This window comes from Melospiza melodia, chromosome 26, assembly GCF_035770615.1.
Source record: "Melospiza melodia melodia isolate bMelMel2 chromosome 26, bMelMel2.pri, whole genome shotgun sequence".
Taxonomy (NCBI): Eukaryota; Metazoa; Chordata; class Aves; order Passeriformes; family Passerellidae; genus Melospiza; species Melospiza melodia.
The window spans coordinates 731657-752359 of NC_086219.1; the positions used below are offsets into that span (position 1 = coordinate 731657).

At 49.4% G+C, this 20703-nt stretch overlaps 1 protein-coding gene across 4 annotated transcripts in view; it reads right to left on the reverse strand.

Annotated features, from left to right (window-relative positions):
• The window catches only part of RERE (arginine-glutamic acid dipeptide repeats), a 160114-nt gene that overhangs the window by 31555 nt on the left and 107856 nt on the right, over positions 1-20703 (reverse strand). For all 4 annotated transcript variants that reach the window (XM_063177015.1, XM_063177016.1, XM_063177017.1 and 1 more), the window contains one exon: positions 8251-8331. In XM_063177015.1, coding sequence (XP_063033085.1) covers positions 8251-8331 — 81 coding nt within the window. The remainder of the gene's footprint in view (positions 1-8250; positions 8332-20703) is intronic.

Below are 20703 nucleotides of genomic sequence, written 5' to 3' on the forward strand. Positions count from 1 at the left end.
CCCTCACCTAGAGGTGATCACCAGCATCTTTATGTGCTGACAATCTGAATCCCATCACACTCCTCAGTGTTCTCCCTTCAGATACAGACTGGAAAGGAAAAACAAAGCAAAAGCAAATGCAGCAGATTTCAGTGTGTAATGTTAAATGTCTCTTCTGCTTACAGAGCCAGTTCTACCCACAAACTGCTTCACCTCCCCTATGGCACAGCCTCTATTGCAGCTCCCCATTCTCACTCTATTCCACCATCTCTGTAATTCCTGGAGCCTTTCTTGGCATGAAGAAAAAAAAAAAACAAGCAGCAAAAAACCCCCAGTAATCAAGGACTGCTTCTTTTTTACAGCTGGCTGGAAACAAAACTGACAAAATGAGTGCATCTGTCTCCTGGAGTCGTTATTGTCTTTTCTCCCAGCTCCAGCAGCTCATTGCAGGGCATTTGGGAGTGACTGATGGCTGGGGCTGCTCTGGGGCCAGGGGAAGGCAGTGGGTGCTGCTCCTACAGGGCACCAGGGCAGGGGGTGATGCTGAGGAAGCACAAAGCTCATTCTGTGCTCTGTGGCAGCGAGCTCACTCACAGCACACTTTGTCCCCTGCCCACAGAGGGTTTTCCTGTGCACAGCCCTCTGCCCCAGCTGTGAGCCCCGCACAGGCCAGGCACAGCTCCCTGCGTGTGCCAGGCACCAAACCCTGCTCTGCCTCACCACACTCTGAGCTCTGGGGTTCATTTGCTCCTGGAGCTCCAACACTCAAAGCAAGCTAAGCTGCTGCACGGCTCCCGGAGCTGTAATCTGTGCCACACACTGTAAATACCCACAGAGAGCAGCACACACACAGGATTACCTGCAGCGCTCCCCTCCTGAGCCATCCCCGGGCAGGATTACACACGTGCATTTCCTGCATTAGCACTGCTCTGGCACAGGATGTCCCACAATCAGCACTGCCTCGTTTCTGCCTTTCTGAAAGCCATTTCCAAGCTACAGAGCTCATCCTCAGTCAGTGGCTGGATGGGGAGCAAACACCACCCAGGCTTTGATGCATGGCAGCCGTGGAGAAGTCTTGCCAGGCTGGGACGCTCAACCATGAAAATAAACTGCACAAATCCTTTACCAGCCACCTATTTTATGTACCTGCAACTCACAGGACCTCGGGGTTCATGTCTGAGTATTTGATACCATCTGACAACTGCCAGCAAGAAAAAAAGCTGCTGGTTTTTCTCACAGGGAAAGAAAACACAGAATAAATATACAGCTGTTGATGAACAAAAGCATTTTAACCAGAGTCACACATACCCTTCAGCACAGATGCAACAGAGAATTCACAATAGGAAAATAAACAAATTGAAATTCCTTAGGATGGTGAATTATAAACAGAAAGTGAGGAAAATGCAGTGGAACAGAACTCTGAGGAGCAGCATTGTGTTCTCTCAGTTGCTGAGGAAGGCTCAGACAATATTGGATCAATTACCCAAATAATCTTGGCTTGTATCTCTGACTACAGACTTTTCCCTACAAAGCAGAAATTGTCCTTGCTGGCTCCCTGACAGAGCTCCATGCAATTGCCTAATGGCCCTCTTTTACTTGCAACAATATTTTACTCCTACCTACCTCTAAACCTTCAGAGAAAAATAAACAATGAGATCCAATCTTGTAATGTAAAATAATAAAAAAAAGCCACTGGAGTGCAGAGCTGATTTATTGCCCATGCTAAAGTCAATTCTAGAGTCCAGCTGGCACACTGAACACACCTTCTGCTTTAATGCTCTCCATCTAGGAGGGTTTCTTAGGAACAAAGTCAAATAAGCAGCTCATTTTTTGAGCTGATGACGCTCTAAATTACCTTTGGCATACAAAAGTAAAACGATACAATTGAAAATTAATCCTCTTATTGTCTTAGGAGAACGCTTAAGAGATTTAAAACAAAAACAATAAAAACAAAGCACATTTCAGGTACTTCCTTTCTTTGGTTTTGTCTGCTTCAGCTGCAATTGAGACAGGCAGGTTTGGGAAAGGGTATTTTGGTCTTTGGAAGCTGGAGCCAGTCCTTAATCAATCATTAATCAATGAGCACACAAGTGGCACTGGCCAGGGGAAAGGGTTGCTGAGAGTCAGGTAAGATGCAGGTCCAGGAGATGGGAATTCACTCAGGGAACTGAAATAAAGGAATACACATGTGTGTGCACCTCCAGGAGATGGGAATTCACTCACAGGACACACTCAGGGAACCGGACTAAAGGAACCCAGGTGTGTGGGAATCCTGCCTGCCAGGAGCTGTGCTCACCTGAGCACCTGCAATCCCTCCAGAGACGAACAAAGACACCACGCTGTGTGTGAGTTAAACCTTTACGTCTCTTTAAAGGCCTTTCCAAACCTCCTGGTTTATTATCCAATAAAGTTATGACATTTGCAATAGGTTTAACAGTTAAACTTCTGAAAACAAACCAGAGCACACACGCTGAGCATCCCTCTGCAAACAGGCTCCAGCTCAGAGGCACTGAAATTCAGGAATATCTCCATCTGAGCCCAGCGTGTCGCTGCATTCCTCGGCTCCTGGTGGGCAGCACCCAGGGCCTGCCTGCAGCTGCCTCACCTGGAGCCAAGCACCGGCCCAGAGCTCCTCCTCCCTCAGCTGAGACTGCTCACACAAACAGGAAAATGAAAAAATAAAAAGGCAGCAGGCTCCCTGCACAAGAGTTTGTTATGCAAATGGCTCGGTGGTTTCACTTACACAGGAAGAGCAGCTGCTGCCTCTGCCCCGTTTGCTACCTGGAGCCAAGCCCAGGAGGATTTTGCCGTGACACAGAGAAGTCTCAGGCTCTCACCTGAGATAATCCGGGGGAGGTGAAGCCCACGAGCCCCTGGGTGAGCAGAGCAGAGCCCTGTGCTGCAGCGGCCACGCTCTGGAGGCAGCAGCAGCAGAGAGCAGATGAAATGAGAAGGAGCAGGGGCTGTTTATGTTGGCACTCGCTTCAAACTCTAATGGAAAATTTCAGCTCTGACTGCATCCAGGCTAGGACAAGTTATTAAAGAAAAAGGTTCAGCTTTCAAACAGAAAAGGCTTCCACAGCTTGTCCCTCTCTGAACAGCAAAGACAAGCAGGAAATAATGTGCCTTGACTGCAGTGTATTAATATTCCATCACTGGGGGAATATGGCCTCAAATAAAGCAGATTTCCTTGGGGAGAGCAGGCAGGGATAGAGCCCACGCCACAGCTCCTGCTACAAACACGGCTCACCACTAAATGCAAATATTAAAAAGCCAATGTAGGGCTAAGTAATCACTTTATACCAACAGACCACGAGATATTCATCTAATTATCCCCCTGCTTTGATCAAAGGCACTCTGCTATTTGAACAATCGTGTCGAGGGAGCAGCTCTACCTCTCAGATGCTCGGGAGAGCCTTGCACAAATATTCCTGGGGCTCTGGCTGCCATCACGAGTGCCACGGGGAGGGGACAGACACCTTGCCAGCCTGCACATATGGTAACTGCACTGACCTTTCAGCTGCTCCACGTTTGCACTATATTTAAGTGCTACTCAGGAAGCCAATACTGTGTATTATGTAACACGAGATTAAGCATTAATGAGGCAAGAATAAAATTGTTTATCTAAACCCCAATCTAAAATTAAACAGAAGTTTATGCTGAAAGCTCACACTGCACTCGTTCTGCCTCCTAACACTAACAGAGCAGAGCTTATTTAGTCTCTGAGGTAAGTCCCAGCAGCGTTTAATTTGAAGAGGAAGATTTTACTATCAGAAGAGAGACCATTTTTCCTAAAGAAATGATGCATATTTAGCTCTTCTGTGCATAAATACAGCACACTGCAGGTATTTCAGCGTCAGGAAACAGCCAATATTCATAACTCCTGTTTACACTGTGCTTCAGAGCTAAATAAAGGAGCATCCACCCAGAGGCAAGATCTTTGGATTGCACTCTGTCATCCCTTGCTCAGCAGCCAAACCCAGAATCACACACACCACAGATACCTACGTGCTCAGCAGGGAAATTCAGCCCAAAATTAGAGTCTGGAGTCTGTGTGCCTGCACAAAGAGCCACTGTCCTGCTGCTCCTGGCTCCCTGCAGGGCCAGCGGGGAGCAGAGAGGGGCACGGGGACCTTGCCCACAGCCCTGGGCACACAGCAACTGTCCCTGGGCACACAGGAGCCTCTGCAGAGCCCCACAATGTCCCAGAGCTGTCACCCAGCTCTCAGGAGAGCCCAGAGTGCTCAGAGCCATCCCCAGGAGAGACAAGGTGGCTCCAGAATAATCTCAGTTCAACTGCAGCAAAGGCCATGGCAGCGTGGCAGGGCTGCACCTAGGAAAGGGACAGTCACACACATCCCACTTCTGGGGACACAGGAGCCTCTGGAGACCCCCAGAACCTCCCCAGAGCCGTCACCCCAGCCCTCAGGAGAGCCCAGAGTGCTCAGGCCCATTCTCAGGAGGGACAAGGTGGCTCCAAAACCTCAACCGAGCTGCAGCAAAGGCCATGGCAGCGTGGCAGGGTAACAGGACACCCCTCCTGCACCTAGGAAAGGGACAGTCACACACACCCCACTTCAGGGGCACTGCTCAGACACCCCTCCCTGCCCAGAAGCCCAGGAGAACAATCCTGATCCTGCTGGGACAGCTCACACAAACTGCAAGGGCAGCCTGTGCTGAGGGAGAGCAGCAGGAGCCAGCCCTGGGTCGCAGCAAGGTGACACCAGGACCTGTCCCAGCAAGGTGACACCAGGACCTGGCACCTCCTGCTCCTGCTCCATCCCCTGTTTGCATTCACCTCCTGCACCAGGCCAGCACAGAGCTAAGCTGTTCCCAGGAACACAAGCCCCAACCTTGGAGGCATTTAAGTGCCTTTATCTCAGGCCTATCACAATGCTGGTGCTTCTGAAACTCTCCAATTCAAGTAGCTCAGTGTAATCATGTAAAGAATTCAGAGCAGAATGTTAAATACTCGGAAAATCCTGTATTATCACCAAGTTTTAGCAAATTATCCCAAAATGGGTGGATGGGAGGGGAATAAAACCACATTTAAAGCCAAAGCAGACAGTTAAGGAAACTGCTGCCAGCTGTGCACCTTTCATTCTCACAACATGGGAATTTAAATGCAAGTAATTATTGAAAACCGTTCATGCCACTGAAAAGCCTCCAAAATTCACTTGTTCCCATGAAGAGCAATCACAAGTGCTGCTAGGCAGGAACCCAAGGGGAGTGGGGCAGCTCATCCCTGCAGCCAAGGGAAACCACCCAGGGGAAGATAAAAGGAAAAAAGCTGCATGGAAATAGAGGAGAAGGGGCATTTCAGACAGGTCAGTGGAAAGCCAAGGCAGTTCCAGGAGTTTCATTAAAAATCCCCTGGCTCAGGTACACGGAGGCACTTCTCCTCCAGGTTAGCACTGATCCACATTAAAGCAGCACCTCCCTTGATCCATTGCAGTTATTCACTCCCACGGCCACTGGGAACCCTCCTGGACATAAACATGGAAATAAACTGGAAATGTGAAATAAACCAGTGGAGTGCAGACCCAAACAAACACACCTTTGATATGGAATAAACATTCTCCTTCATACAGCTTTTTCCTTGAGGATTATCATTTACAAGAAATAACTGAAAATTGTTGAAAAACGATGTTAAACTAGTTAAAACGCACATTGACAAACACGGGGTTTTCTCAGAAGGTACTGCACACTGACTGTGGAGGGGGAAAGCCAAGGCACAACTGAAATAGGACATTCCTCAGCACCCTGTGAGAGCTCAGGACAGCATGGCCTGATTCTCATCTCACCAGGGCCACATTATACCTTCCCAGAGCCCACAAGAAATCCAGTGTCATCTTCACATCCTCATTTCCTGCACAGCAGCCTCAGCTTGGTTTAACATGGAATAACATGAAACAGGCCTGGTCTCCACAAGAATTCCCTGTTTCTGTTGCATTCCTTTTCTCCCACTGTTTCCAGGTTCAGGGTGACGTTGGGGAGAATTTCCCCCCAGTGAAGGGTCTAGGAAAGGACTAATTTACAGAAACCATGGTAATAAGGAGATTTAACTTTTAGTGGGGATTGCTGAGACAAAACCCCTGGGTCCCCTCCCCAAACCTTCAGTGACCAGGAAAGAAAATTCTGAATAAATCAGACGTCCAAGAGCCATTGGGGCAAGCCACTGCAAGAATGTCCCTGACACATCTTTAAGCACCTGGAAGTTGCTTTAGTATCCATATAACAACTTTTTACAGTTTTATTAGTTATCCATTAGTATCCATTAAACAACTTTTTAGAGTTTTATTGATGTTAATATAGAAGCTGAACAGAGAATAAAGCCTTTTTCTGGTGTTTCTGGAATTGCTACAGGGTTACTTCACACTGCAACAGAAAAATGGCAGGCAAAGTATCTGAAATTATTCTGGTGATGAAAAAATGCAGACAGATTAATCCCACAGCCTTGTCATTTACATTACTCATTATTCCACTTTAAGGAACAGAAGCAAAACTGTACAGTCAAATATTTACTGCAGCCTTTATGCTGCAATCTCTTCCTACAGCAGAAGGGCTGTAAATTTGGGCTGGAAAAGATTGGGAATTAAAGAAAGCAGAAGTGAGGCCTGTGGGCAAAAATAGGAAGCAGAGATTATAAACAACCCGTGGTGGGTCAAAGGTTATTTGTAGATCAGTTACCACAGGGGCTAAAAAAACCCCTGAGCCCAAACCCATCAACATGATACTTCCCACAGCTCAGACTTAATATTTAGTCTTCTCTGTAGTAAAAAATTACACCTAATGAAACAAAAATATAACACTTGAAAAACGAGAGCTTCTGTGAGCTTTAACACCACTTGCAAAACTTTTACAGAAACCCCAAGGCCGATGTCCAGGCTCCAATGTAGGAAGTTAAGCAGCACAAACAGGGGCAGGCACCTGCCCCAAACTCTCCAGTTTTCAGGGCTTTTTGTTCACCCTCCCCCCCCCCACCCCTACAAAATGTTTTTCTCCATCACAAAAAAACCCAAACAAACACATTTCATATTTAAAATATAAATTTCAATTTATAAAGACACAATATACTTCAGAGCTGCTGTAATTCAAACTCAGAAGACCACTTTTGCCCCTCAGCAACTTTACCATCAGCAGAATTCATTTCTAAAAGCAAACACTGATTTGTTCTAGACCCATTCTGGGAGACATTCTGGAGGCAAGAGGAAAGGCATGGTATGTGTAGGTTTGTAGGATGCTGGTAAGATCCACACTGTCCCAGCATTCCCTCCCAGCTGTCACCTTTCCAGGCCTCCACACCTCAAAATCCAACAGGATCCCCGAGTCCACCAGGACCGGAGCAGTAATCTGAGTTTCCTTTCTCAGCAGGATGAGCGAACTCGTAATTGTCTCATCCTCCCCTTCCTTTTTAACTCACACAGTGTTACTATTTACCACCCAGAGATCTGTGTTATCACAGCACTGTCTCACAGGAACCTCGGGGAGGAGAATGGAGCCATCCCACAGAAACTGAGAGCTTTTTAAATATCATTACAGCCACGCTCTCCCCCAGCGCACATCCAGCCTGCACACCTACACAAGTCTGAGCGCTCCGTGACGCTCCAAATCCCTGACACGCTGCTAGAAAACAGCCCAGCTCCATTTGCACGGAGCTGCCTCCCTGCTGAACCCGGCACGAAACGAAAGCGCTTCCCAAAGGCTGGAGGGCACCTGCAGGACAGAGCCCGAGGCTCTCTGGGGCAAATGGCAAGGGGAGCGGGGCTTCCCAAGGCTCCCCATCTCCTGGGCAGGGTTTGGGGTGCAGGGACAGGGTTACATAACCCTAAAGAACACCGGGACACGGATCCAGGTGGGGAAGGGTTAAGCAGAGCCTGCACGGTGCGGGTCACAGCAGACCCCGATCCCATCAGAGGCTGCTTTGGTTTAGCTTTTCTTTATTTACCCGATGCCACTCGAGCCCCACCGGGTGACACAAAATGTATTATCCCGCCGTAATGTCAGAATTTAAAATTAGATTCGCTCTCCATAAATACACTTCAGCCAGGCTCAGTGGCTCCGTCCAGCCATGACGATTATTTTATGTAACATCTTTCACAGCCCAAGACCTAAAAACTGCACTAAAAACCAGCAGCTGCCTTGGCTGGCTGAGGATTTCTCTTCCGTTTATCTGAGGAGAATTCGGGCTAAAAAGGAAAGAGTTTCGCAAGATCAAACAGCGAAGCAGCGAGAGAAAAAGCCAATTACATAAAGTCCAAATGTACTTACGGTCTCCTTATTGGGAAGCAACTCCTTTCGGATTCTGAAGAAGTTCTTGCCGTACTGCCTCAACCCCTTAATAAACCGTTTCTGTGATAAAAGATAACAAAAACAGCGTGTCAGCAGCAGCAAAAAAAAAATGTTTAAAAAAAAATTAAAAAAATCCCCCAAACGGCGGCGGTGAATCGGCGCCGGGAGCCCGGGGAAGCGAACGCACCTACAGGGCTGCGAACGGGGGAAAGGGCTCGGGAAAGACACCGAAAATCCCCAGCCGCATTCCCTCCTTCCGCCGCCAAGTTCGGCGCCCGGAGCTCCGCCGGAGCCGGGGCCGGGGCCGCTCGGGGCCGGGGCCGCTCGGAGCTCCGCCGAGCCGGGGCCGGGCAGCGCGGGCAGAGCGCGGCGCGGGGCTCGGGGCAGGTGCCGCACGGGTTAAAGGCTCGCAGCCCCCGCGTTCCTCGGCGGGGCTCGCTCGGGCCGGGGCCGGCGGCGGGGCCGGGCGCGGAGCGGAGCCGAGCCCCGGAGCAGCCGCGCAGGGCCGGGCGGAGGCGGCGGCGCCCAGCGTGTGATGGCGGCGGGGCTGGGCGGGCGGCTCCGCGGGGCGCGCCGCAAAAGGCGGCCTGGATCGCCGGCCCCCCTCAGCCCCGGGCCCGGCACCGCCGCCGCCTCCTCCGCCCGCCGGGCTCGGCCCCGACACCGCCCCCGGCAGCCGCGGCCGCCGCCCGGCCCCGGCCCCGGCAGCTGCCAGCGCCGAGCGGCCGCGGCACCGCTCCCTGCTCGTCCTCTCTCCTTCCTTCTCGTCCTCTCTCCTTCCTTCTCCCTCCCGCTCGTCCTCGTCCTCTCCCGGCCCCTTTCCCCGGTCCAGCCGCGGCCGGGGGGCTCCAGCCCTGCCCGCGGCCTCTCCCGGCCCCAGCACATCCCCACAGGAGCCAGCAGCGATGTAAGGCTGGACAAAGTGCCTCTCTCTGTTCTAGAGAAGGATTTCTTCCTTCCCCTGTAAACGCCGAAATAAAAAGGCTTTTTCCTTTCCTATCAACACCGTACGTGAGTATAAACAACAAGCAAATAGCAAATTTCTGCCTGCAAAACCGATAGGGGATGGTGAGTATGTGGGCCCTACTATTCCAGGGAAAGGAGGGAAATGCGAATTCATAATTCCCTAAAAAGAAACCAGCAAAAAAAATAAAAGGCCTTTTCCTTTGCTATAAACACTGTGTATGGCTATAAACAACAAGTAAATAACAAATTCTGTCTGCAAAAAAGATAATGGATGCTGAGTACATGGGCCCTGCTATTCCAGGGAAGGGAGGGAGAGGAGATTTTAAAATCCCCTAGAGAGAAACACGCCTCAAGTTGGGTTAATGTATTTTGGATCACATCTTTTTGCAAACATCTGCTGGAAGGAGGTGGGCAGGGATCAGAGGCTTCCATGAAGGCACGAGGACTCCCAAAAAGGTGAATTCTCTGCTCAAACAGAGCTCTCAGCTCCCAGTGCAGGAAAGAGCCTCTCTGCAGCCTCCAGGATCCTGCAGGTTTGCTCGCACGGGGATCTATCCTCACCTAACCCTGACCCTCAGAACCAGCACGACTGCAGAGTTCGCCAGGAACGTGCCCGGGGCCACGGAGACGGGAATTAAGCAGCGCTTGTAAAGGCTTGGAGATTACAGTGTGAGATTTACTCATCCCCACCTGCTCCTTCCCGACAGCCCACACTGCACCCCGCAGTGAAGCGTTCAGGGGTGCCCGAGCTCCCACACACGGGAGGTTTTACTGCCTGCCCCCAGACACAGGCACAAGTCACCCAGGTACCTGCAGAGCAGGATGCCGAGTGCCACAGCTGGTCCCCAGTGCACTCACACTCCCGTTTTTACCAGGTGAAGCTTCCCAAGGAATTCTCATTAATGCTGGGGTGGGTGGCTGGGTCGCTCCCCTGGCACCACAAGCCTCTGGCTGGTGCTCTGGGCAAGAGAGGGTGGCAGCAGCAGTGACAAACTCGGCCCAACACCACTCCCAGCATCGCAGGGAGCAGTGCAATTCCTGTCTGCAGGAATTCAACAGCTAAATGGGGAAACATGGAAAGGCAGGCACTGCTTACAATGAGAACACCCAATTCCTGTCCCTTATTTTGCCTGAGACTTACTATGGTGCACTTGAATTCTTAGGCAGCCATTGAATTATTTTTTAAGATTCCTTTTAACCAAACCATGTCATATTTGCGTTGTGTTGTGATTCAGCTCTATTAATAAAACCTGTGACAAACTGTTTTCCTTTGACCCCATGGGATGCCAGAAGTCCCTGCTGGAAATGCAAGCCTAGCATGGAGCCCATCAGAATAACAGAATTCAGGGACCTTGAATGCTGCTCCAAATTTCCACGTAGGAATGGAGTCAATCCTTCTGGCCAATTCTGCTGTTAATCACCTTTATTGAGTACAGAACTATCCCTGGGCCACTGAGAGATACCCAGCTCTAAAGGAGCTTTGTGCCCCTTGGAAAGGCAAGGGAGAGATACTTCTTAATATACAAATAACAATAAAGCACACAAAAAATAATTTCAGAAACTCAGAAAATCTAGAGCTTATTAATACTTTTTAAAAAACCATTTTCAGATTTTTCTTCCTATTCTAGACTTCCATTAATTCAGGCATCATGGCCCATTCTCCCTGCAGCAAGAACAGGACTTTTCTCCAAGTCAAGCCCAACACAGACCTCAAAATGGCTTTAAACAAAACAGAACAAAATAGCTGCACACCAGCTCAGAGGTGACCTGTTGCTCCCACAGAGCAGAGTGCCTGACACTGACTGAATTTGCTCTGCCCTGCACAGATGACATGCACCAGTGCTGCAGGAGATGCTGCACTGCTCACAGGAGGCATCTGAGAGCGACAGCTGCCACGCTAAAATAGCCCCAAGCACAGGCTGAGCTCAGGCCCATGGATAAGTTTGGGTAAGAAGTGGAAATGGCTCTGGAGCACAATGGTTTCATTTTCACAAGTACATAATTTGGATTTTTAGGACAAACATTTCAATTTCAGCACTTCTATTTAACTTTAAAAGATTGCTTATGACAGGATTCTGTCAGCATTATTGTTTGTGCCGCTCACTGAAGACAAACTGTGCCACAATTAACGAAGTGCTGTGGGTAATGAAGCAGCTTCAGGAAATCCCAGGGCCTGTGGGGCAGCCAGTGCTGACAGACACAGCTCACTTTTATGGGGTGGTTTCCATGGCTATTGACCAGCCCCAGCACGAGGCCTCCTCCTGCCATTTGATAATTTGATGAAATGCATCAGATGCTGCAGCATCCTGCGTGTCACAGGAGCTATAAATAACCAGGGCAGAACAAGGAACAAGCGTGTTAATGTCTGCCTGCTGCTGCTTGCAGGTCCCTGTTTCACCCTGAGGAACAAACAGGACCCACAGAGCCTTGCAGGTCCCTGTTTCACCCCTCCTGACAGGACCCACAGAGCCTCTCTGTGCCTGGCAGAGCTCATCTGGCATCTTTGGCACGGGGCTGGCAGTGCCAGCCTGAGCTCCTGCGTCAGGGTTTCCGTCGTGCCCAGATCACAGCTCCTCACCCCAAAAACCCCAAAGAAAGCTGCTGCTGAAAGGGTGCACCAGTGACATCCACTGCAAAAACAACCACCAACATGCTCAGCCAACTCCCAGCTGAGGATTTCCACCTGAAACCTTCAGAAAGGCAGCACAGCTCTGATGGACCTGCAGATTCATCAACGTGTCCCTTCTGACGTGGTGCTGCAATCCAGCTCAGAGCTCATTGTTTTCTCTAAGAAATTCCATGTGCTGCTTCATTCCCTCCCTATGATTTCCACCTGGTTAATGAGTGAAGAGCATTGTGTAATGCAAAACATTTACACACAGGGCCTCTCCTGATCTTTCTCAATCCAGGAAATGAGGATTTTATTTCTCAATCTTTCTAATAAAAAACAAAATCAAATCACCTCTTTAGACTATGTCCAAGAACAGTAAGTTCTCCTCTCAACCTTTTCCTTAATTCTAAGCAAATAAAATGGGAGATTTTGCTGTTATGAAAGCAGTAAGTTTAGAGCATGTCTGGAAAGGCCAGGCTGTCCAGGCAGATGCCAATGGAAGTTGTCACCACCCTCCATATTTAATATGCATTTTAAAGTTTCATAATAAATATGGTAGGAAAATTTATGAGGTTTCCATTAACAGCAGATAAACAGTAAATACATGAAAGGATCTTTACTTCTTGATCCTCACAAGCTGCAAAACTTCTGTTCAGCGTGCAGCACATTTAGAGATACTTGAAAATAAAATCATGTTTAAAATCCAGTTCTCTCATGCACAGACGCAGAAAACCAGAATGTTTTGGTGGCATTCATTAGATCCCAGCCTGCAGGACAAGGCAGGGATGCTCCCATTGGAAACCCACAGCCCTGTGCAGAGTGCAGCCCTGGTCACCCACATGTGACGCCAACCCCACGCTCCCCAGGCCATCTGCCCAGGAGATCAAGTGTCCTCTCCAAACAAACTGACAAGGAATCCATCAGCTGAAAGCCTTCAAGGTGCCCAGCAATTTGCTCTCTCCCTCCCGACTGCATCGCTTTGTCTTCCTGAGGAATCATCCTGGAAGAGGAGAGCCCGGCCCCAGTGAGGGGCACTGAACCCAGAGCCAGGCAGTGACAGCTCCCTCAGGGAACGCCAGCAGATCCTGCACGATAATGACCCCCTTGCATGGAGCTGCTTTTGTTGGGAACAATGGAGCTCCCATGGTACCTCTGCCTGGCTGGAAATATTGGTATTAAGTGAGCGTGAGCACAGCTGTGTGTAAATGACACATATAAACAGATTAGATTTGTGTATTTATACTGGATGCAAACACATTAATAGCACATTTGCATACCCAGTTGGCTAAATGAGATTGCATGCAGAGCAGGATTACTGGTTACAAACACATTTATTTAGGATTTTCAATAAAGTATTTATATTGCCATTCAGGAGGTCAGAGTGGATTCATCATCCCTTTTCTCCTCTTTGCCTCTCAGGCACACAGAAATGCTCTTGTCAACATGCTCTGCACGGATTGCCCAGCCCTCCTCACAGCCGGGCTGGGACAGGGCTCCAGGCAGCAGGAGCTCAACTGGGGTTCCTCCCAGTTACCTCATTCAAGGGGATGTTTCAGGGGTTCTCCTTGGGACCACAGCACGAACCACCCCTAAATGCCAGTTCACAAACTCCCCTTCCCCTGCTCTGTTAATGCCAGGGATCAATGCAGGAGTCTGCATGAAAGGCAACACGATATTGAAGGTGACACAAGAGCTCTCAGACATCTCCAGAGCTGCAGGAGAATTCAGCTCTTCCTTCACCCCGGGCCTGGAGCTGTCAGGGTGTTGCTAACCTTTTGTGCTGACCCCAGCTGTATTTTCCCATCAGGATTCCCATCAGGAGCTATTTTTACAAAGAGAAAGATTACAGGTTCACCCCAAGCACCAGGCAAAGCTTTGATTCCCACTCTGTGCTGTACCTGTGTCTGGGGGAGGCCCGATGGGAAAGAGAAAACAAAACAGCAGAAAAACAAAATAAAATAAATAAATTTTAAAAAATCAATTCTTTCTAAACGAGGAGCCTTTCTGTTTGCCCTAATTGCACCCTGATTATCAGCTCTGGGATCAAATGCTCCCAAGCCCTCAGCCCCAGGCCCCTCCTGTTAAAAGCCCCACCATAAATCATCCCCAATAAATCATCCCCAGTGCTGGGAGGCACCAGGCCAGGTTGCCAGGCAACCTGAGCAGGAGGGATGCAGGGATGGATGCAGGGATGGATGGACACAGGGAGGGATGCAGGGATGGATGGATCCATGGATGGATGGATGGATGGATGGATGCAGGGATCGATCCATGGATGGATGGAAGGACACAGGGATGGACGCAGGGAGGGATGGATGGATGGACGGATGCACAGACAGACAGATGGACAGGAGCTGCCAACAAACAGCCAAGGGGCTGCACCAGCAGACTGTCCCTGTGCCTCCCCAGCCCTGCTCAGGCATGGCTGTAAAACCCAGCTCCAAAGGCTCCTGTGAGGAACATCTGCCCCTGCTCCACTGCTGACTGCTGTGAGCTGTGGGAGGCAGAGATCCCACACAGATCCCACACAGATCCCACAGAGATCCCTCAGATCACCCAGACAGATCCCACAGCGATCCCACAGCATGGCAGCAGCCATGTGATCCCCTACAGGAGATAAAATCGAAACCTGAGCCCAGCCCAGCCCGGGCAGAGCTGCAGCAGCAGCTGATGCTGGGATCAAACCCTGCCCTGGGCATTAAAGCAGCAGCAGCTGCAGCAGGAGAAATGAAACCTGACTTTGCTTTCCTGCAGCCCCGGAAGGGCTGTTGTTAAACAGCCTCCACTGTGGGCAGAACAGCTCCTGCATTACTGCAGGCATTCCAGCCCTGCTCAGCTCACTAATGGTCCCACACTTCAGCAGGGATGAAGAGGAGGCAGAGATGAAGTCCCTCTCGTTTAAGGCTGCTCAGTTTGCAGTTTCCTCTTCTCTGCCCCTTCCCAAACCAAGGCACAGACGGGTGAGGGCTGGAGGACCCTCCAAAGGCAGCAACAAGTCCTGGGCCTGCCCAGAAAGAGCTTTTTGTTTATGCAACATCCTCTGTCTCCTGCAATCGACAGCTCAGTGCTGCTAACAGAGCTAAAGTGATTTGAGTGTGTTTTTTACATAAATGATTCTTTAAAGGTGCCTTTTAAGAGTTAAACAGGACAAAGGTCTGGCACATTTGTGACCCAGAAAAGCAAAACAATGTGCTGCTGAAAGAGACAACAGAAAGCTCTTGATTATACTCCAGATTGCCTTTTCAACAATGAGATTCATTTCTGGCTGTTATTTTAAGCTGCTGTTAAAATGCTGGTATACAAAAAGCCTTCTTGTACCTCAAAACCAAAGAGCAAGCGAACAGAAAGAGCTGGACATGTTCCCTTTCAAGGACTACCTGAAATATCCTGTGTCATCCTTCAAGGCTCACACAGCATTTCCAGTGAAGTTCCCTACTACAGAAATGTTCTTCCCTTGGGACTCCAACCATTATTGTCAATTATTCTGGAGACAGTTTCTGCAGTCAAACAGGGATTTTTATGCAAATGGCAGAAGGAAACAAATAAAAGCACTTCAAGAGCCCCCAGACTTTGGAGCAACGAACAAATCCAAGAATAATGAGAGAAAATGGGATTATCCCTCTCAGAGGCAGGGGTATTTCTGGAGTGCCTTCCCAGGTAAATCATTAACAGAGGAGCTGAGACTGCAGCCATGCCCAGGGTGGAATTCAGGCACTCAGATACAAATTCCAGGGTTTGACCCTTGCCAAAATGACACCAGGTTTCCGCACACTGGAAACTCCCTAAATTCCTCTCAGAGCAAGCCTGGCTGCAGTGCAGTGCAGAGACACCTGAGCGTGCAAAGCTCCATGAAAGAAACACGGGGGATGGCAAAGTCAAATTCCAGGCTGAGGGACACATCCTCAGTGAGGGGGAGAATGGGGCCAGCAGGGAAAAAGGGACCACAAACAAGAGAGGAAATGATTAAAGAATTGAAAATGAAGGACAGAAACGCAGCTGCAACAAAGGTGAAGGCTGCAAAGGAAACCTTGAAGGAGGACGCTGTGAGGGGCAGGGGGAGGGTGCTGAGGCTGTGCAATTGCCTCCCCAGACACGTAGAACTGGACAGTGCCTCCCATAAGAGATAAATGAAATATGCACCCTAATAAAGCAGAGGTGCCCTCTTTGCCTTCCCCAATTTGTGGCAAATGGGATGTTTGATTTGAGGGCCGAAGTTATTCCAGAGCAGTGGAGGGGAATGTGCTGCTGGGCCATTTATCAGCTCCTCTAAATGCATAAGGCCTGGCTGATCAATCTGCCCACAGCCTAAAAGCCAAATAAATCTGAGGGATGCAGCCAGAGGGACAGCAGGGACACAGCAACAAAGGGCTGGGCAAACCCAGGGTGGAACAGGCTGGGGAGGGGCTGTGAGAGCTGAAACACAACCACAAACCCTCACCACAAAACAGGCACAGCCACGAGGCACAAAGTGCAGAAACAACGCTGGGCAGAGCAGCAGATTTCAACTGCAGCCTCCTGGGCACAGAAAACACCTGTGGGACAGCACGGGGACAGCACAGGGCATGGGGACAGCACAGGGACAGCACAGGGATAGCACAGGGGGACAGCACAGGGCAGCTCCCCACGAGCAGACAGGAGCTGGTGCTCCAAGAGCTGCTCTGGGCCAGCCACAGCTCAGGGTGAGGCTCCTCCATGGCCAGGAATGGACCCCAAACTCCTTCCAGGGGCATTTGCATCCCCATCAGCATCCTCACTGCTCCCCATCCATTCCATGGCACCATCAGCATCCTCACTGCTCCCAAACCCCTTCCATGGCACCACCAGCTCTGCTGGCACTGCCACCCCTGTAACTCATTAGGGATCTGGGATGGATGCACCAAATGATGAATATTTAGTCCCCATTCATCCACTACAGAAGCAGCCTATTATCAAACAAGTGACACCTTTACAAACTCCAATTAAATAATGGCTCCCGTGGAGGATTCCCAGCCCCGACAGGATGGCAAGTGATTTAAGGAACACGAGCTGAGCAACTGGTGATGGATGTGGCTGAGCAGGGGCTCTGCTACAGCCTGCAATGAACAAATGATCATTTCTCAGCCTAATTGAACGTGGCCGCCCCGCTCGTGCACCGAGGAGACAAAGCTTGGTAATTTGCTTCATTAAAATGCATTTTTATGTCATCGGAAAGATTAAAAAAAAATTGGTTCTGTTGATAGGGGAGATTAGAAAAATAAAATTTATCATGCAAACAGCACTTGCAAATGAGGTGTATTTTGGCATTCATACTGCTTATGTTGTGCAAGAAAGATAAGCCCTGAGCACTAAAGCACACAGAGCATCCACATTGTGACAGTAATCAACATTTCTTCAATAGGAATTATGTCACTACACCCATTTGAAGAGCATTTTGTCATTTGCTGCTGCAATGGCCACTGGGCCAGACTAAATAATTCCCAGCTAAGCTGTTGGGCAGAACACAGAGGATGCAGTGACATTCAGGAATTCTGGGGGTTTGGGGCTGTCAGCCTCTGTGTTCAAACCAAGAATCAAAGCCAAGACTCAGACAGAGACCCAAACTACCAGGGAAAAATTTCAAAAATCAAATATCATCTTGTCAGGTTGCAGACAACGCTGTCATCTGTCTGCACTCGCTTTGTTTTAGGGGTTGGGGTTCCTGTGTTTGTGAAGCAATCTTGTTAGGAACAGCAAACTGCCATGCAGACAGCAAACAACTCCTCCAAAATAAAACAGACATTTGCCACGTCAACTAATCCATTCCTGGGCTCTGTCAGTTTAATAAAGTGTAATTCCAACATAAGCAGTTGAAACGGAGTCCAGGCTGATATAGGTAAAAGCATCTAAGCCAAAATCACTTGGAAAGAAGCTGCAGATTTCTATCACACATTAAACCCAGAAAAATACCAAAGCACTTCATTATTTATTACGTATTTCAACTGCCCTTTCACCACAAGCACCAGAGGTGAGTTACTGCCCCTCCCTCAGTCCTGCTGTGCCACAAGCACCGGGCTCAGAAAATCCCCTTGAGATGATCCCTGCACTCCCCAGCTGCTCCTCAGCATGCCGTGACTCAGTTTCCTTCTGGAGCAGCACAGGATACGGCAGGAGGGTAAATATAACCCAGGCTGCGGATCTGGCCCCGAGCACATCAAATCTGGATAAAAGGTCGGGGAGCAGCCGGCTGGGGTGGGCCCAGGCAGGAGCTGGGGCTCTGAGCCCATCGCAGAGCTCTGCCCTGGGGCTGGGACAGACCCACGGACACCAGACTGCCCCTGCTCCTGAGCCCTCCCTGTTTGCCAAACCACCCCGTGCCCCGAGGGAGGACAAATGCAGCCCCCACATCCCCCAGCCAGCAGTGGCTCCCACCTGGAAATGCACACCCAGGGACGATGGGGAGAGCCAGGGAGCTCCGTTTCAGAGATGCCCTTGAAAATGAGCTGGAAAATTCTGACAAGCAAGCTCTGTGGTGTTTGTTAATCCTGCAGGCAGCACATCCCTCCCCTTGGCAACGGGGAGCTCAGGGGCTGGGAGTGCAAACCCTGCTCTGGAAATACACCAGGAACTCCTGAGAGCAAACTCTGAGTGCAAACCCTGCTCTGGAAACACACCAGGAACTCCTGAGTGCAAACTCTGAGTGCAAACCCTGCTCTGGAAATACACCAGGAGCTCCTGAGAGCAAACCCTGCTCTGGAAATACACCAGGAGCACCTGAGAGCAAACCTTGCTCTGGAAATACACCAGGAACTCCTGAGAGCAAACTCTGAGTGCAAACCCTGCTCTGGAACACACCAGGAACTCCTGAATGCAAATCCTGCTCTGGAAAATACACCAGAAACTCCTGAGTGCAAACCTGAGTGCAAACCCTGCTCTGGAAAATACACCAGGAACTCCTGAGTGCAAACCCTGCTCTGGAAACACACCAGGAACTCCTGAGAGCAAACCCTGCTCTGGAAACACACCAGGAGCTCCTGAGTGCAAACTCTGAGTGCAAACCCTGCTCTGGAAAATACACCAGGAGCTCCTGAGAGCAAACCCTACTCTGGAAATACACCAGGAGCTCCTGAGTGCAAACTCTGAGAGCAAACTCTGAGTGCAAACCCTGCTCTGGAAAATACACCAGGAACTCCTGAGTGCAAATCCTGCTCTGGAAAATACACCAGAAACTCCTGAGTGCAAACCCTGAGTGCAAACCCTGCTCTGGAACACACCAGAAACTCCTGAGAGCAAACTCTGAGTGCAAACCCTGCTCTGGAAATACACCAGAAACTCCTGAGAGCAAACCCTGAGTGCAAACCCTGCTCTGGAACACACCAGGATGGTTTGGGCTATGCTGGAGCTGGAATTTGGAGTTTCTCTCCCATCCCACCCCAAAACAGCTCCTGGCCAGGCCAAGGGGCCGGGCTGGTGATTTTGGGATCAGCAGCAGGGTAGATGCTCAGCAGATAAAAATATTCCACATGAGGGCAGAGAGATGGCAGATCAAGGAGCACACACGGCTCAGCAAACCCCAAAATGATACTGGTGAGGAAACAGCAGCTCCTCTGGCAGCTGGGCAAAGATCAACATCAGGGAAAGCACTGAAATCACCCACTCTGCAGCCAAGGTCACTGACAGGATTTATGGATTTATCCCCCAAGAGCCTTTGCTGAACATGAAATGCTGAAATAATTTTTTTTTTAATCTCTCCCCCCGCCCCTTTGGGCTCCCTCATTTGCTGGAGGCCTTTAAAATTCATTCCTTTTCACAGCTGGTTAAACAATGGAATCTTTTGGCAAACTAAAAGGACAGAATTGATTGCCCTACACAAACTTTTCTGCACGTATAATTGATTTTTAATTCACTGCCTTATTTCCAAAAGGACTCGACAATAAACTCGGTGCTGTATGTGCAGTATTGATCCCTCTCAACAAGGGCTTGGATCAAAGACTGATGCAAGTTAATCACAAACAAAAGATTGTTATCTTTCATCTAGGAACCTGTGTTTAAACCAAATTCCCCTTTCTGGGCTGTACTACACCTTGTATTTCCCAGCTGTACTGCACCTCAGCATTTTGTACACCTGCCAGCTACTCAGTAACTATAATTTTATGCAACCTTTAAATAACAGCTTTTCCCCCCAAGCAGAATAATTTCATCCTTCACTGGTCACTTTTGACTGCGAGGGCTGATGGTTCTTTTCCACTCTGAGTTCTTAGAATAGGACACAGACCAGACCTAAACTAAAATCTGATTTATTCTTAAACTAAAATCTGATTTATTCTTAAAACACAGCTCCTACAAGGCCACAGCAATCTGGGTCTGGTGGTTTTGTTATCTCAGTGCTCAGCTAAGTTTCGGTTGTTCCTGATTATCACACTTGCAGACGTGGCTGCATCACTAAATCCCAGCAAATGTTCATTTAGTGGGATTTCACTGTGTGTTTTCTGTGCCTAGAACAATGACACTGAGCAGTCACTGGTGTCTTCACCTTTCAAGCCCAGCCCAGGAGTCAGCTCAGCTTTTCCAATACCCTTTTGTGATTTCTTTCCACTCCTCCATGCCAGAGGCCCCGTTTCAATCTGGCTCTGAATTTCTGTAGCTGCCACATAAACAGTAAATAAAATCCATGGTGTTTTTGCCCCAGTAAGCAGCTCTGCTTTCAAAGGAGAACATGAGAACAGTGTTTTCACCAGCACACACTCCAAAAAGGGTGGATGAGACCTCTGAGGATGATTCCAGGCAGAGAAGCCAAGCAAATAAGGCTGTGGGTTTTGCATAAGTAATTCCTTGACCTGCCACACTGGATTACAAACACTTGCAAACACATTAGGGAAGGAGTTTGCTGTCTCTTGTCC